The sequence below is a fragment of the Neovison vison genome, chromosome 3 (assembly GCF_020171115.1).
Source record: "Neovison vison isolate M4711 chromosome 3, ASM_NN_V1, whole genome shotgun sequence".
Lineage (NCBI taxonomy): Eukaryota > Metazoa > Chordata > Mammalia > Carnivora > Mustelidae > Neogale > Neogale vison.
Genome location: NC_058093.1, coordinates 88,016,560 through 88,030,272, shown reverse-complemented (window position 1 = coordinate 88,030,272; position 13,713 = coordinate 88,016,560). Strand labels below are relative to the sequence as shown.

Sequence of the window (13,713 nt, the reverse complement as noted above, 5' to 3'; positions counted from 1 at the left end):
CTCTGAAAATTACATAGAGTCTGAAGCTGGTATAGGATTCTGAAAGGAAGAGTGAGTATCGTCCTTACCTCTGGAGTCCCAGTGCCCAGCACAGTGGCTAACACATTGACATATAGTAATTGTGCAGTTAATGTCTATTGAATTATTCTGTGAAATACTGGGTTCAATCCACATGAGTCCATTAAACTGTTTTTCATTTTTCCATATTGAAGCAAAGACTGCTTAAGAATTAAACCAAATATAAATCTTAATTGTTACAACATGGGGAATTTTTAGATGCCCAAACCTTCCTTCCAAAGCACAAAAGCTAGTTGCATTTTGGTATTTTTCCTTCATTTATGAATTCAGCAAATATTCATTGAACAACAACTCTGTGCCAGGCACTGTTCCATACATTGGGAAAGATAGTGGAGGAAAAGGCAAACCAGGCCCCAGCTCAGAGAGCTTAATTTTAGTGGGAGAAAAACAGACAGCATATAAAAATATAAATGTTAATTTCAGTTAGGAAGAAGGCTGTGTTGAAATTAAAACAAGTAGTGAAATAGAGAAAGAGTAAGCTAGAAGACAGCTTTCTTTTATATAAGACAGTCAGAGAAGACCTCTGACAAGGTGACATTTATCTGGGACCTGATGGGTAAGGAGTCAACCATGTGAAGACTGGGAGGTTTTCCAGGTAAACAGGTGGTGTAAAGGCCCAATGGGAAGATCGAGTTTAACAGAGAAGGACAAAAACAAGACCAATATGTCTAATAAGAAAATCATATCTTTCCCAAAATGTTACATGTTTTAACATGAATGTGATCACAGTGTATATTAAATTCTCAAGGACTGCATAGTGGTTAGGAGCAGACCCTGGAGTGACACTTCCCTCATTTAATCTGGGCTCCTCCTTTTCTACCTGTGTTACCTGGGGAAAGTATGCCTAATTACTCTAACATATTATTACCTATAACATGATGATAATAATATTATTTACCTCATACAGTGTTAAAAGAATTAAGTGAGTTGCTAGTTGTAAAGAGAAAAGTGCTTGGCACATTAAAAGTGTTTCTTCTAGAAAATAATTCCATCTTTTTTTCCCTGACTGCATTATACGGGGAAAATAATCTCTTTTGTTACATACTCTTAATGATTATTTTTGTTATTCTGAGTATCCCATAATCTAATTAACTGTAGAAGAAGCAGGGTGTTTTAATTTTTCTACATCATAAATCATTCAACAATGAACATCGTTACCATGCTTTGAGATCTTCCACGATAGTGATCATCTGGGGGGCAGAGAATGGGTAAAACTGTAAAAATATTTCATGGAAGCATCTGGAAGAGGCATCCTCGTCTTGATCGGCTTCTCATGAGATTACTACCAGATAACAGAGAAAATATATGCTATCCATGACTGTCCTGCCAGCTGAATTTATCCTGAAAGGAAGTTATGCTTGGTTTCTACAATGTTTCCCTTCTTAAGAAAATTTTATTGAGTTGCCAAAAAACAACAACAACAACAACAACAAAAAGCAAAAAACAAAACCAAAAACAACAACAACAAAAAAAACCAAAAACGAACCTCACAATTTACTGTAAATCCACCATATTTTCTGGCCTTTCAGAAAAAAAAAAGTCTATTTCTATTAAACTGATTGAATTGGCTATACTGGCTATGAGTCAACAATTGTGAACAGATTTCTTATAACATCTTTGCCGTTCTTCCGTAATTTATTGTTTTATTTATTTGTTTTTTAAAGATTTACTTATTTATTTGAGAGAGAGGTAGGTAATGGAAGGCAGGGGCAGAGGGAGAAAGAGATTCCCCAAAAGACTCCCCACTGAGTGAGGAGACCAACGTGGTGCTCGATCCCATGACCCCAAGATCATGACCAGAAATCAAGGGTCAGTTCACTTAACCAAATGAGCCACAAGGAACCCCTATAATTTCACGTTTTAAAGTAAAGTTTACTGTTAAAATATTGTCTAAAATATTATAAGATTCTTATACTAAAATTTTAAATTGTTCAGTGGAAAATTGTTTGAGAAAAATATTGAATTTATAGAGAAAATGAAGTTGCTCAGAACATCTGAAAATAGTTGGAGTCTTTGAAACATGGCATTACTTTCTTTGAAAATAAAGAAATTTCTCAAACAAGCGAGCTTTTGTTTAATGTATTGAGTTCTTCAAATTTAAAGTTATATAAATATGATACATTTGAATCAAATTAAAATGAAGAAGCGGGCCGCCTGTGTGGCTCAGTGTGAAGCATCTGCCTTTGGCTCAGGTCATGATCCCAGAGTCCTGGGATCCCTGTTTGGCAGGTAGCCTGCTTTTCCCTCTCCCTGCTTATGCTTTCTCTCTCTCTCTCTCTCAAATAAATAAATAAAAATCTTTAAAAAAATAAAATAAAATATGAAGAAAAAATATAGATAATGCCCCCATTAATTAATTATTATGAAATACTGAAGCTTTATGTCATATTCACATTGTGTCAGGCAAAAGGAAGCACATGCTATAATGGTCTAAATTAAATGTATTGAATAAAAATATACACATACATGTGTAGTCTTTGATGTTCGAAAAAGGAACTTCTAAATGGTGCATAGTTGGCATCTAATAAATATTTATTAAATTTGGCAGCTTTTTTTCAGGTTTATGGAGATAAACATGAGAACATTATAGAAGTTTAAGGTGTACAGAGTGATGGCTTGATGTATGTATGTATTGTGAAATGATTACCATGTTAATATTCGTTTACACATCTACTACATTACATAGTTACCTCTGTGTGTGTATGTGTGTGTGTGTGTGTGTGTGTGTGATGAGAATGTTTAAAATCTACTCCTCTGGCAACTTTCAATGATACAGTACAGTGTTAACTATAGTTACCATGTTGTGCAACTGACCTTGAGAATGTACTCATTTTCAAACTAAATGTTTGTACCTCTTTTTTTAAAGATCTTATTTATTTTGAGAAAGAGATAGCATGAGTGGGAGGAGGGTCAGAGGCAGAGGGAGAGAGAGAATCTTAAGCAGACTCCATGCTGAGTGTGACGTCCAATGTGGGGCTCCATTCCACAACCACGTGATCATGACCTTAGCTGAAACCAAGAGTCGGATGCTTAACAAACTGAGCCAGCCAGTCGCACCCTAAAAGTTTGTACCTTTAACCAACATCTCCTTATGTCCCCAGCCCCTGGTAACCACTCTCTGTTTCTAGGAGTTTGCCTTTTTTAGATTCCACATATAAGTAAGATCATGCAGTATTTATCTATTTCTGTCCCACCGACTTCCCTTCACATTAACACCCTTAAGCTTCGTCCGTATTGTCATGGATAGCAGGATTTCCTTCTTTTTAATGACTGAATAATTTTTCCAGGTGGATTGATATTTATATCTGTATCTATGTTTTTATCTACATGTCATTTTCTTTATCCATTCCTCTGTCAACACTTAGGTTGTTGCCGTGTGTCTTGACTGTTGTATATAATGCCACAGTTATCATGAGGGTGCAGATATCTCTTTGAAACTGAAAAAAAAAAAAAAAGAAAGAGAAAGGCTTTATACTATAAGTATGTATAGCTGCTAACTCAATAAACTTTTACTTCTCCTGATAGGCATCACCAATGGTGTATACTTTTTATTCTTATTTCAATTTTGTTTACAGAAAACTGGGCACAAACCAGAAAGTGTGGATTTGTGTGGAGCACACATTGAATGGGCCAAGGAAAAGTCAAGCAGAAAGAATGTCTTTCAGGTAAGAATGTTACATATATTAAATTTACTCCTATTACTTCTAAATCTGAGCTCTCAGCATATACTTCCTTGTTGTGATGGTTTCATGTGCATGAACTAGTTGTTTGAAGGTCACTGTGAAAAACTGATTTCACCTCTTTGTTGAATTTTAGTTTGTTTTGTGGCTTTTTCTTGGTTACTGGTTGCTATCTAAGTAGAAAATATATGTTGTATCTTGATTAATTCTACAGTGAAAGTCATTGAATGTTGCATTGTATTTGATAGCTGTTTGGGGTTCAGACCTAGGGTGTTTGACTTATATAGATTTATTGTAGAACTTTCAGATATAAACTTTTGGCATCCATTTCCATTCTTACCCGTAGTCATACATTACATTTACCCATGTAACTTAGGGGATGGAAAGAGCTGAACAGCTATAGAAATTGGATATTTTTGTATTGCATAATTTAATTTTGGGGAAAAAATAACTATGGTTAATAATTTCAATCATGTTACATTGAATGAAAAGAACCAGATGAGATCCTTGAAAGAAAGGAAATGAGAAAACTGAATATTTCATATATGATGTTACTAAGATCCCTTTGGCAATTAATAACTTTAAATTATGGAGGTTTATCTTTTTCTATCTTTATGTAAGATTTAACTTACTTTTATATTTCCAAAGTAACTAATAATTTTCTAGGTATATTTTAGAATTTATATCATTTAGTAGCCAGGAACATTATTATTATTATTACTATATTAAATGCCTCCTAAGACCATTTTTGTTCATGAAGAAAGGTCTATTCCATTCTTAAATTCATCAGTGAAATTAATATATTGGGTCTTACAGAAGTGTAGATAGGTGACATTTCCTATCTGAACTCTCACTGTAGAGAAAAAAACTGGTTTCCAAATTCTGCATTTCTCAGATGCTAACCCAGGTCTACCAAATAAAGTGAACCCACTTTAACATTTCTAGAATAAATTATTTTTCTGGTTCTACTCTTATTTTATTCAGGCATTCATCTTCTATGTGCTGAAGATTTATTTCTTTTTACCAAAAGAGAGAAAGATATAAGAAAAAATAAAAAAGAAAGAAAGAAAACTAAACATACTTGCCTAGAAATCAAAGGACTAAAATCAGCCTAAAGTGATTAGAATCTGAATTTACAGAACTGAGAAAAGAAAAATAAATTTTGTTTTGAAGAGAGGAATTGTGAACCAGTGATACAGCCTGACTCCCAATTTCTTATTCTTTTTGTTATTCTGTGATAAGTAAAAAAAAAAAAAGAATAGAGGTCATATTCCTAGCTTTCATGATAACCTAGATGATTAGTATGAATAGTTCTGAATTAGGTCAGGTGAGTTAAGTGGTGGTATTGTATTATGTATTATGAGTTTAGTATCCTTGTCCCCATGTCATAAAATAAAGATGTTAAAATTTGACATTGACATAATTCTTGGACAATAGAAACTCTTGGGAGTTGGTCTAAGGTAGCCTTTTTCAGTTCCTCTGTTGATCTTTTGAAAAGTTAAGTTCGATAAAAAGTGAGGATGACAGTCAAATATATACAATGTAGATAGAACTGCAGATATGGGAGAAGAATGTTTATGCCTAATTTTACAAGGCTTTGAACATAATTTACACAGATATGTATTTAAGTCATTGTATTGATGATATGTATGATAATACATATTAATGATATGAGATTGACCTTTCCTTATATGACTGACTGCCTCCTGATATAATTTTTCCTTGTTTTTCATATGAAACAGTAGCTATTTCCCAAGATATTAAAACAAAATAAAACCCAAATATTCTCACTTTTGGTAGCTTTTTGGAGTAGTTCTGCCAGTTACTTTTGTTTGTAAGGTACCAAAGCAGTATATGGGACCTTAGTGTTCTTACATCCAGCTCCACTCTTTTTGTCTTGTCCCCTTGTAGTGTAGAGAAACAGGAAAGAAGTGATTTTAAGGATGATGTGAATAACAAAGCTAAAGAAAGATTCTGATTTTATTTCCTGCTTCGTTCTTTTTGGGGTGAATCATGGTTTTCTTGTCATGCTGACATCTTTTTATTACCCAAATACATGAGCTGGGGTAAAATTTACTAATACGTATCCATAGATACAGACTACGAGGGTAAACCCTTTGTGAGGAACAATATAAATAGCTTTTATAGTTCTGTTAACGAAAAAGCATAGGAAAGGATTTGCCAGAGAGCTAAATCTAGATGACTTGCATCAATATTTGATTAGATACATTAGCTGGTCTAACTCTCAAATGATCAGAATAAACATGATTATATCTCAAAAACATGGCATTAAGGCATTGTTGGGTGTTTGAGTGTGTGTGTACAAGGGTTTCATTACCTGCAGAATAATGAAGTGTTTCTTCCTGACTGAAAAAGACCATGTGCTACATCAGAAATAGCTTTAAAATTCCAAGTTTGAATTAGGCTTGGTGTTCAATCTCAGCCTATGAATTATAGATTACAGATAGCAAATGACTATTGAGATTTTTGGTTCAAGAAAAATCAAAGAGGAGCAAAATTAGAAATAATTTAAAATTTGAAATCTGTCTTTAAAAAGTTGATGGACTAGCAATTATATGCCACCTAATTACAACGTCTGTAGAGAAGTCAAACTTAACACGAATAGGAAAACAAATAAAAAATTATGCGCCTGGAAGACTCAGAAGCACACATCTGTGACACACACACGCACACACACACACACACACACACAATGGAAAGATTTCATTTGTCTCATTCATTTGTATATGCCATTGGGACATTTGAGTTGTTCATTTTCTTTTTGTATTAAAACCCAAATATCTTCCACAGCTGAAGTCTTTACTAAACCCTTGATGTAGGTTCAGTCTTACTTGATTGGTCCATGGTAACATAACAGTGGCAGTATTAATTCAGTTTTAAGGTTTGGTATTCAGCAACTCTCAGTAAGTCAGAATGATGCTTGCTGACTGAGTTCAAGAACATCTGCTTGTTTTATAACAGAAAACTCTTGGGCCTAATTGGTACGTCTTAATAATAAATGATATATATATAATAAATGATATATATATCATTTATTAAATTATTATTATTACATTTAAAATATATATAAATTTAAAAATCATTAGCAGCTTCTATAATAAAGCATGTATAGACAAGTCCTAATATGTGTTTCCAAGGTATGACTGTGATATAATGTATGTGTGTCCATGTGTATACCTGCATCTAACAGCTCGCCTTAGGGAAGAGAATGACCATTTCCATACGCATACACACAAACCCAGGGAGACATTTTGTACTTGTAAAAAGGTCACGCAAATTCTAAATTATATCAGTAAATGTTCATTGCTGCTAACCTTCGTTTAATTCTGCGTTTAGCATAATTGTCAAGGACCATCACAAGTTTGATGTAGCTTGAGAAAGCGTTTAGCAACCGCGTGATTTGTAATGAACTGCGGGACCAGTTTTCTTAGTTAACTTGAGAGCGGCACGAGGTCTGCATCAGGGAAAGAGTGAATAAAAAGATTTATGTTCAGATCACATGTTTTAAACATTCCTGCTAAGTGCTAGTTTGCTCTTTGGTGTTTAGCCTGAAATTTAAAGCACTGAGGATTAAAAGGATTACAACATAATCTTAAATAATCCTAAATGTCATTTACAGAGAGATAGTTGTAATAACTAAATAAAACTGTGTTACAGGATGGCAGTATTGTCGGGTGGCGTCTGTGACACATGTGGTGCCCCGTCACCTTCTCCTTCCTCGAGGATACGGCCGCATTTATAAAGCTGCTCAGGGGGGAGTTCCACTGAGCAAATGACTGCAAGGGGATTTAAAACAATAAGTAAATTTTTCTAACCATTAATATCTTCCTGTTTCAAAGTGTGAGGAACATTTTTTTCTTTTTCTTTTTTTTAAAATATTTATTTATTTATTTGACAAAGAGAGAGAGATCGCAAGTAGGTAGAGAGGCAGGCAGAGACAGAGGGAGAAGCAGGCTCCCCACTGAGCAGAGAGCCCGATGCAGGGCTCGATCCCAGGACCCTGGGATCATGACCCGAGCTGAAGGCAGAGGCTTAACCCCCTGAGCCACCCAGGTGCTCCAACATTTTCATTCAGGTTTTCTTCTTTCCTTCAAACAAAAGACTCTCTCCAAGGTAAATATTTTTGAAAGTCAGGGGAATGGAGTTCCTGACACAAAGACCAAATCCATAGACGCTCCATGTGTAAAACACTGGCCACCTCCAAGGAGCTTCTCCCTTTTAAATAGAGGATGGTCCCAAGCACTGTAAGGCATTCCGGGCCATTTAGCTTAGCACATCCATGTTCTTTACTCTTGTGTAAATGAGTTTTGTCTCCTCACAGAGAACACAAAGAAAGAGACTATGTGGCATACTGCTTCATAGTCATTGCACCGAAGGACGGGACTCATTTCAACTCGTTCAGTGGTTATTGCTAAGGCTAGATTGGCATTCTGTCAGCTGAAAAAAGAGTTCACTGTCAAAGAACCTTAGGATATTGTGTTCACAATATAGGCTCTGTCCTCCAAGATGATTTCCAGAATGTCCACTCTATTCCCTTTTGTAAACAGAGATAAAGAATAAGAAACATACTATCTGTTTCCTTGGTCCTGTTCATTGCAACCTATATGATGGGAGATGATTATTTAAGATAGTGAAATCATTTATACCCTAAATATTTACTGTTTCTTACAGTGAGACAGTGACTAGACCTCAGTTTTCCTGAGTTTCCTTTCAAATAAAACTTAAAATTTTACCCATGGGCATGCAACAGACTCATTTGTAGATTATGTGCTTTAAATAAGATTATTCTACTATTAATGAATTATGGCTGATCAGAACTATATCAATTGCCTGCTTGAAAGGCAGAAAAAAAGGCAGTTAAATGACTCAACTAGATGAAAGTCTGTTTTCTTTCCCTGGCACCAATTTATAACCTCGACAAAAATCATGGCTGAATTTTCTGGATCTGAGATTCCCTTTTTAGTATGTAAATATATCTCAGGGGAACAGGTTCTGTCCCCAAAAGTAAGGTAAATCTCAGAGTAGATCTATCATTACTTGTATTACTTTTCTGACTTCGGTTGGGGTCTTCTGGCTATAATGTATATTAAACATATTCATGTAGTATTTTCCATGGATATGCTTTACATTTAAACATAATTTGATTGCTCTTCCTGATCTGAATATGTCTTAGCTTGAAATGTTTAAGTACTCCTTAAGTTTATTAATGTGAAGATAATTTAATAACATCTTGGAAAATGTCATTTTAAGCCAAGAGGAAAACTACTGGTATTTTGCTTTTATCCATTTCCTTCTGTTAAAAGTAGTGGTTTAAAATAAATCTGTGCTTTTACCAATTTTCTCTTTCATTTTTCAATGCTTGTAGTTAGACTAAATGCAAAAGGATGATTCTTCCACATTCATATATGCATTAGATTTCGAGTAAAGCTGGTTTCACTTTAGAGAATTACTCACAGTATCTTAAAAGGCATGGCATTAAAAATAAACCAGAGTAAGAGCAGCATTAATGTCTAATACAGTCGTTTTTATTTTTGTTTTTGTTTTTCTTCCTAGCTTGTCCCCAATCATTTTATCTACCTATTAGGTATTCATCTATCACTAAGAAGGTACAGTGGGGAGAGCACATAAGTCTGGGGATATGGCTTCCAGTTTGGCTATGTCAGTTTTAACTCTATGTAAAACCCAGGACAGGGTCCCTTCCTCCAACTTAGAGTTTTTCACAACAAGGAAGTAAGAGATAACAGTTGCCTCACCTGTCTCCCATCTGTGTTAATGTTAAGGCAATCTGTGTTTGAAGGCAACTCCAAAAGGTCAATTTTAATATAAATGCAACCAGGTATTATTATTCATCTATTAACCCTGTCATCTCACAAAGCTTTGAGGGAAATTCCAGATGTGGATTTTGGAGGGATCTGGACAGGAGAGATAGATATGTGTAAGACACAATTCAGGCTTTCCATTCCCCTTCTCTTCTTTGTACTGCCTTGTGAATTTAACCAATAGACTAGGATTTAATATGTTGAGTGAAAATCTTTTTGTTTATTTTGTAACTAAGAATATGTGTCCTCAGACCTTACAGAAATGATTTTTGAATATTCTGTTCTTATAAATAGTGTAATTAATGTAATATCTAATCAATAGGAGTCAATTAATTAATGTCTTATGCCACTAAATACTTTAAGTATTTTGCCGTGAAAGTCTCTACCAAGCTATTGATGGCAACTTGCAAAAGGGGACCTAGAGACAAGTGTGGCAACTCTGCTCAAAAATGAAAGTGAGATAGTGGTAACTCTCTTTATTCCCCCATTGAGATATTGGGAAAATAATGATTTTCTTATTGAAGGAAAGATATATGATTATCTTTATGATTTTGCCTTCACTTTTGCCAGTGGTATTGCAGAGAAGAATTTTGATGAATGGAGTGATATAATTTTATAATTGAGACTTTGTTTTAGGAATATTAATGTCAGGGGTGCCTAAGATTCACAGCAAAGGAAAGAGCCTGGGGGCAGGAAATAAAATTTACTGTGAGAATCCAAGGTGAGACCTAAGGAACACGTGAGCCTGACTGATGGAAGGAAAAACAGAATCAGGTAATGGATGGAGAGTACATCCTTCAAGGAAACAACATGCCTATTTGTTCAGACCAGCTGACTTGTGGACCACTGTCCTTTTGAAGGTTCAATTTTTGAGGAATCAAGCTCTCTGAAAAAAAAAATATATATAGTCTCAAGTATCCAAATAAGATATGGAGAAACTGAGTATGTTATTAGAGGCAACAGTAACAAGCCTGTGTTTCCTGATGATCCCACTAAGCTTAGGAGTCTATGAGGGTATTTGTATTTGCATTTGCATAGCTCTTTTATTCCACTTGCTACTAAAGGGCAAGAGGCGATCTTGTTGCATTCATTTCCTTTTTAACCATTTATCAAAGCTGAATGCAACAGGGTGGCAGTAAAGCTTGACAATAGCCATGGTAGGAAGTTTTAGTACCGAATCAGTCAAGGGAACCAAGATTTTAAGACTACAATATAAAATAAATAAAAACTTAGAGGAAAAAAAAGAAAATGACAATTTGGTTTCTTATCCTGCTAACATTTTAGTGGAAGAATGGATGCATGTGACCTAATGAGCTTAGATCACTGTTTAGCTCACTTCACATTGTCTCCGCAAACTGCTGGTTCTGTCTGTCTGCTCAAAGATAAGAGCTGTGCGTTTGGAATAAATTTTGGATTTTAATTTGACACAAGGCTTAATGCAACATGCTGTTCTTCATTGGTTGACATGATGTAAACCCCCACCTTTCATGGAACATACTCTGTTCCTTGAGGTGTCCGTAGTACCCGTGGGATGGTTGCCCTTGCACGGGTACCACTAGCCATGCGTGGGCTGACAATGTAGTTCTTCATGTCCACGAAGCAGAGTGCGGTTAAATGAGCTACACAGGATCAAACCTGGGACTTCAGGCCATGCAGGCTCACCTGAGTAAAAGCAAACATAGCCAGTTGGGAATTTCACGAGGCCCAAGCAGAATCACCAAGTGTAATCGTTTCTCCATTTGTGACTTCCATCTTGTAAAGTCCAGAAAATATTACATTGATACTGGCAAGACAACATTCAGGCCACTGGATACCCTTTCCATGCATGTTTCAAAACTCTTATTTTATATTTTTAAAAGAGAGCAGCCATGTTTATTTCATACTGAGTATGATTTTTTTTTCTTTAATAGTGAACAGGCTTCTTCCAGAAAAAGGAACAATTTAATCCCCAAAGCTGGTACATAATAGATGGGGCCAGTAAACGGTATCACATTTTACAGCTTGTCCATAAGGATGACACAGGGTAAAATAAAATTGAGTGCTTTTGGATAGCCTAGAATCACTGGCAGATAAATAGCCAATGCCATTCAGTTTTTAGAAACATAAGGTAATGAGGCTGGATCTGAAGGCAAGAGAAAAAATACATATATATTCACAGTGTTTATATGCCACAAGCCACTGAGCAGGAGAAAAATCTAGGCAGTGGTGAGCACAACTCTCCGACCTCAGAGCAATGTTTAAAGGAGTATAAGAAAATAACAAAGCAAGCATCCATAAACAAAGGTTTGAAATGAACACCAGGGAGGGAACCCACTAAGTTTAAGATGAAAGGAAAATGCCAGCACTCACACAGATTTGGAGAGGCCACTTGTAGAATCTATGCATAGAATCTCTCAATATATGAGTTAAATGTGTTACTAAAAATTTAGTAGAAAATAAATATTCAAAAGCAAAAAATATAAAACACTGCAGAAGAGTGAAAGATTCTTGGTATTTGAAGGAGAGAGGAGGCTGCTCTAAATTTTATCTTGACAAAACAGGACGTTGAGAGATGACCTAAGTGAAACAGTGAAACAAAATGCCTGATGGTGGGGAGAAATCAGGAAGGGAGCCCTTTGAACTGTTTTCAGATTAACAGATCAGATAAAGACCAAGAAAGGAACATTGACATCAAGGGTTTAGATGGATTTCTGTTTTAAAAGAGCACTATTAGATTCTTGGCTTTAGTCCCACCAATTTGCCTAACATTTTATTCCCAACATTGGGTAAATTCTACCAGCCTGACTTCCTTGGTGACCATGTGTAAACCAAAAATTTTTTTGGCAAAATCAACAAATTTACTGCAAATGGCTCCAAAAGGGAAAGAAACACTGATTGGGGAGGCGGGGGTGGGGGGGCGGTGCGGGAACATTATACTTGATAGTTTTTATGTTTCTTTTTTTAACCTGAATTTAAGCAAACCTATATTTTTCAAAATTCAAACACCCATCGTCAAGTAGAAGACAAGCTTCTGATATTTAAGATCTGTGGTAGATTCAAAATCAATTCGTAGAAAGGGAGGTTATGAATATAATCTTTTGATGTGTAGGATGTACCAATGAGGGTGGCAGGAAATTATGTGAAACCCTTCTCTTTTGACAGCTACACTGGAACATTTACAACCACAGATGTTATTTGTCCATCAGAAAGGAAAATATTTGTTTCAAGCCACAGGCATTTTCTACCACAATATCAAAATGAAATTCAACAGCACTTTGATGTTTAATGTGTAAGAAAATAAATATTTCGGGGGACCCAAATACTAGAAGGCAAATAGACCCCACAAAATGTAATCAGTGACATGAAAAAAATGGCTGACTTCATGATGAACAAATCTGTCCTTTTACTAAAGTAAGGATTGTTCTATTATTAACATAGGAAATCTTAGATGGACTGCACAGAATGCTGCATTATTCATAAAAGCATTGCTGCCATCTGGTGGCGAGTCCGTGTTTCAGCACTGACTTCACTGGTTTGATTTTGTCTGGGCGCTCTGGCGAGGTATTTGAAGGAGGGCTTTCTTTATGTCGTAAAATATAGACGTGAAATCCCCTGGCCCTAAATATCAATCATCTGATGACAGTCCTCTCTCTCTGTCATAGAACGAAGGATTCAGGGAAGGCAATGGCTCACTTATGTATCTTTTGTCCTGAACATATAAGTATCTTAATATACGGCTTATCTAAGGCATTTAACCCTTGGCTGTTATTGACTGATTAATTTTATAGACACTCATGACTGTTAGCAAATAAACATATAGTCAAATATTAGGAAGATTTATTGAATCTAAAGATACACTGTATTGCTTAAATAAGAATGTACATGAGATGCTATAAATTCCTTATCAGGATCCCAGCATGAATTTTTTTGTGACCACTCACTGAGTTTGACTTCGGAAATAACATAATTTACAATGTCGAAAGAAAAAAATGCATAGGACTTTATAAAACTCCAGATTTCTTCCCAGTCATCCAACTGCTATATTAAAGAAGTCTGATTAATTTTTAATGACTTTAGAGACTAATGAATTTGTCTTTCTTCATGGATTTACAAATTAAATGGCAAATATTTTTCAG

The 13,713-nt window shown here is 35.3% G+C and overlaps 1 protein-coding gene across 1 annotated transcript in view; it reads left to right on the top strand.

The window, feature by feature from the left end:
• ARHGAP15 (Rho GTPase activating protein 15) overlaps nucleotides 1–13,713 on the top strand; it is a 602,539-nt gene that overhangs the window by 119,000 nt on the left and 469,826 nt on the right. The window contains exon 6 of the mRNA XM_044242546.1: nucleotides 3,654–3,743. Coding sequence (XP_044098481.1) covers nucleotides 3,654–3,743 — 90 coding nt within the window. The remainder of the gene's footprint in view (nucleotides 1–3,653; nucleotides 3,744–13,713) is intronic.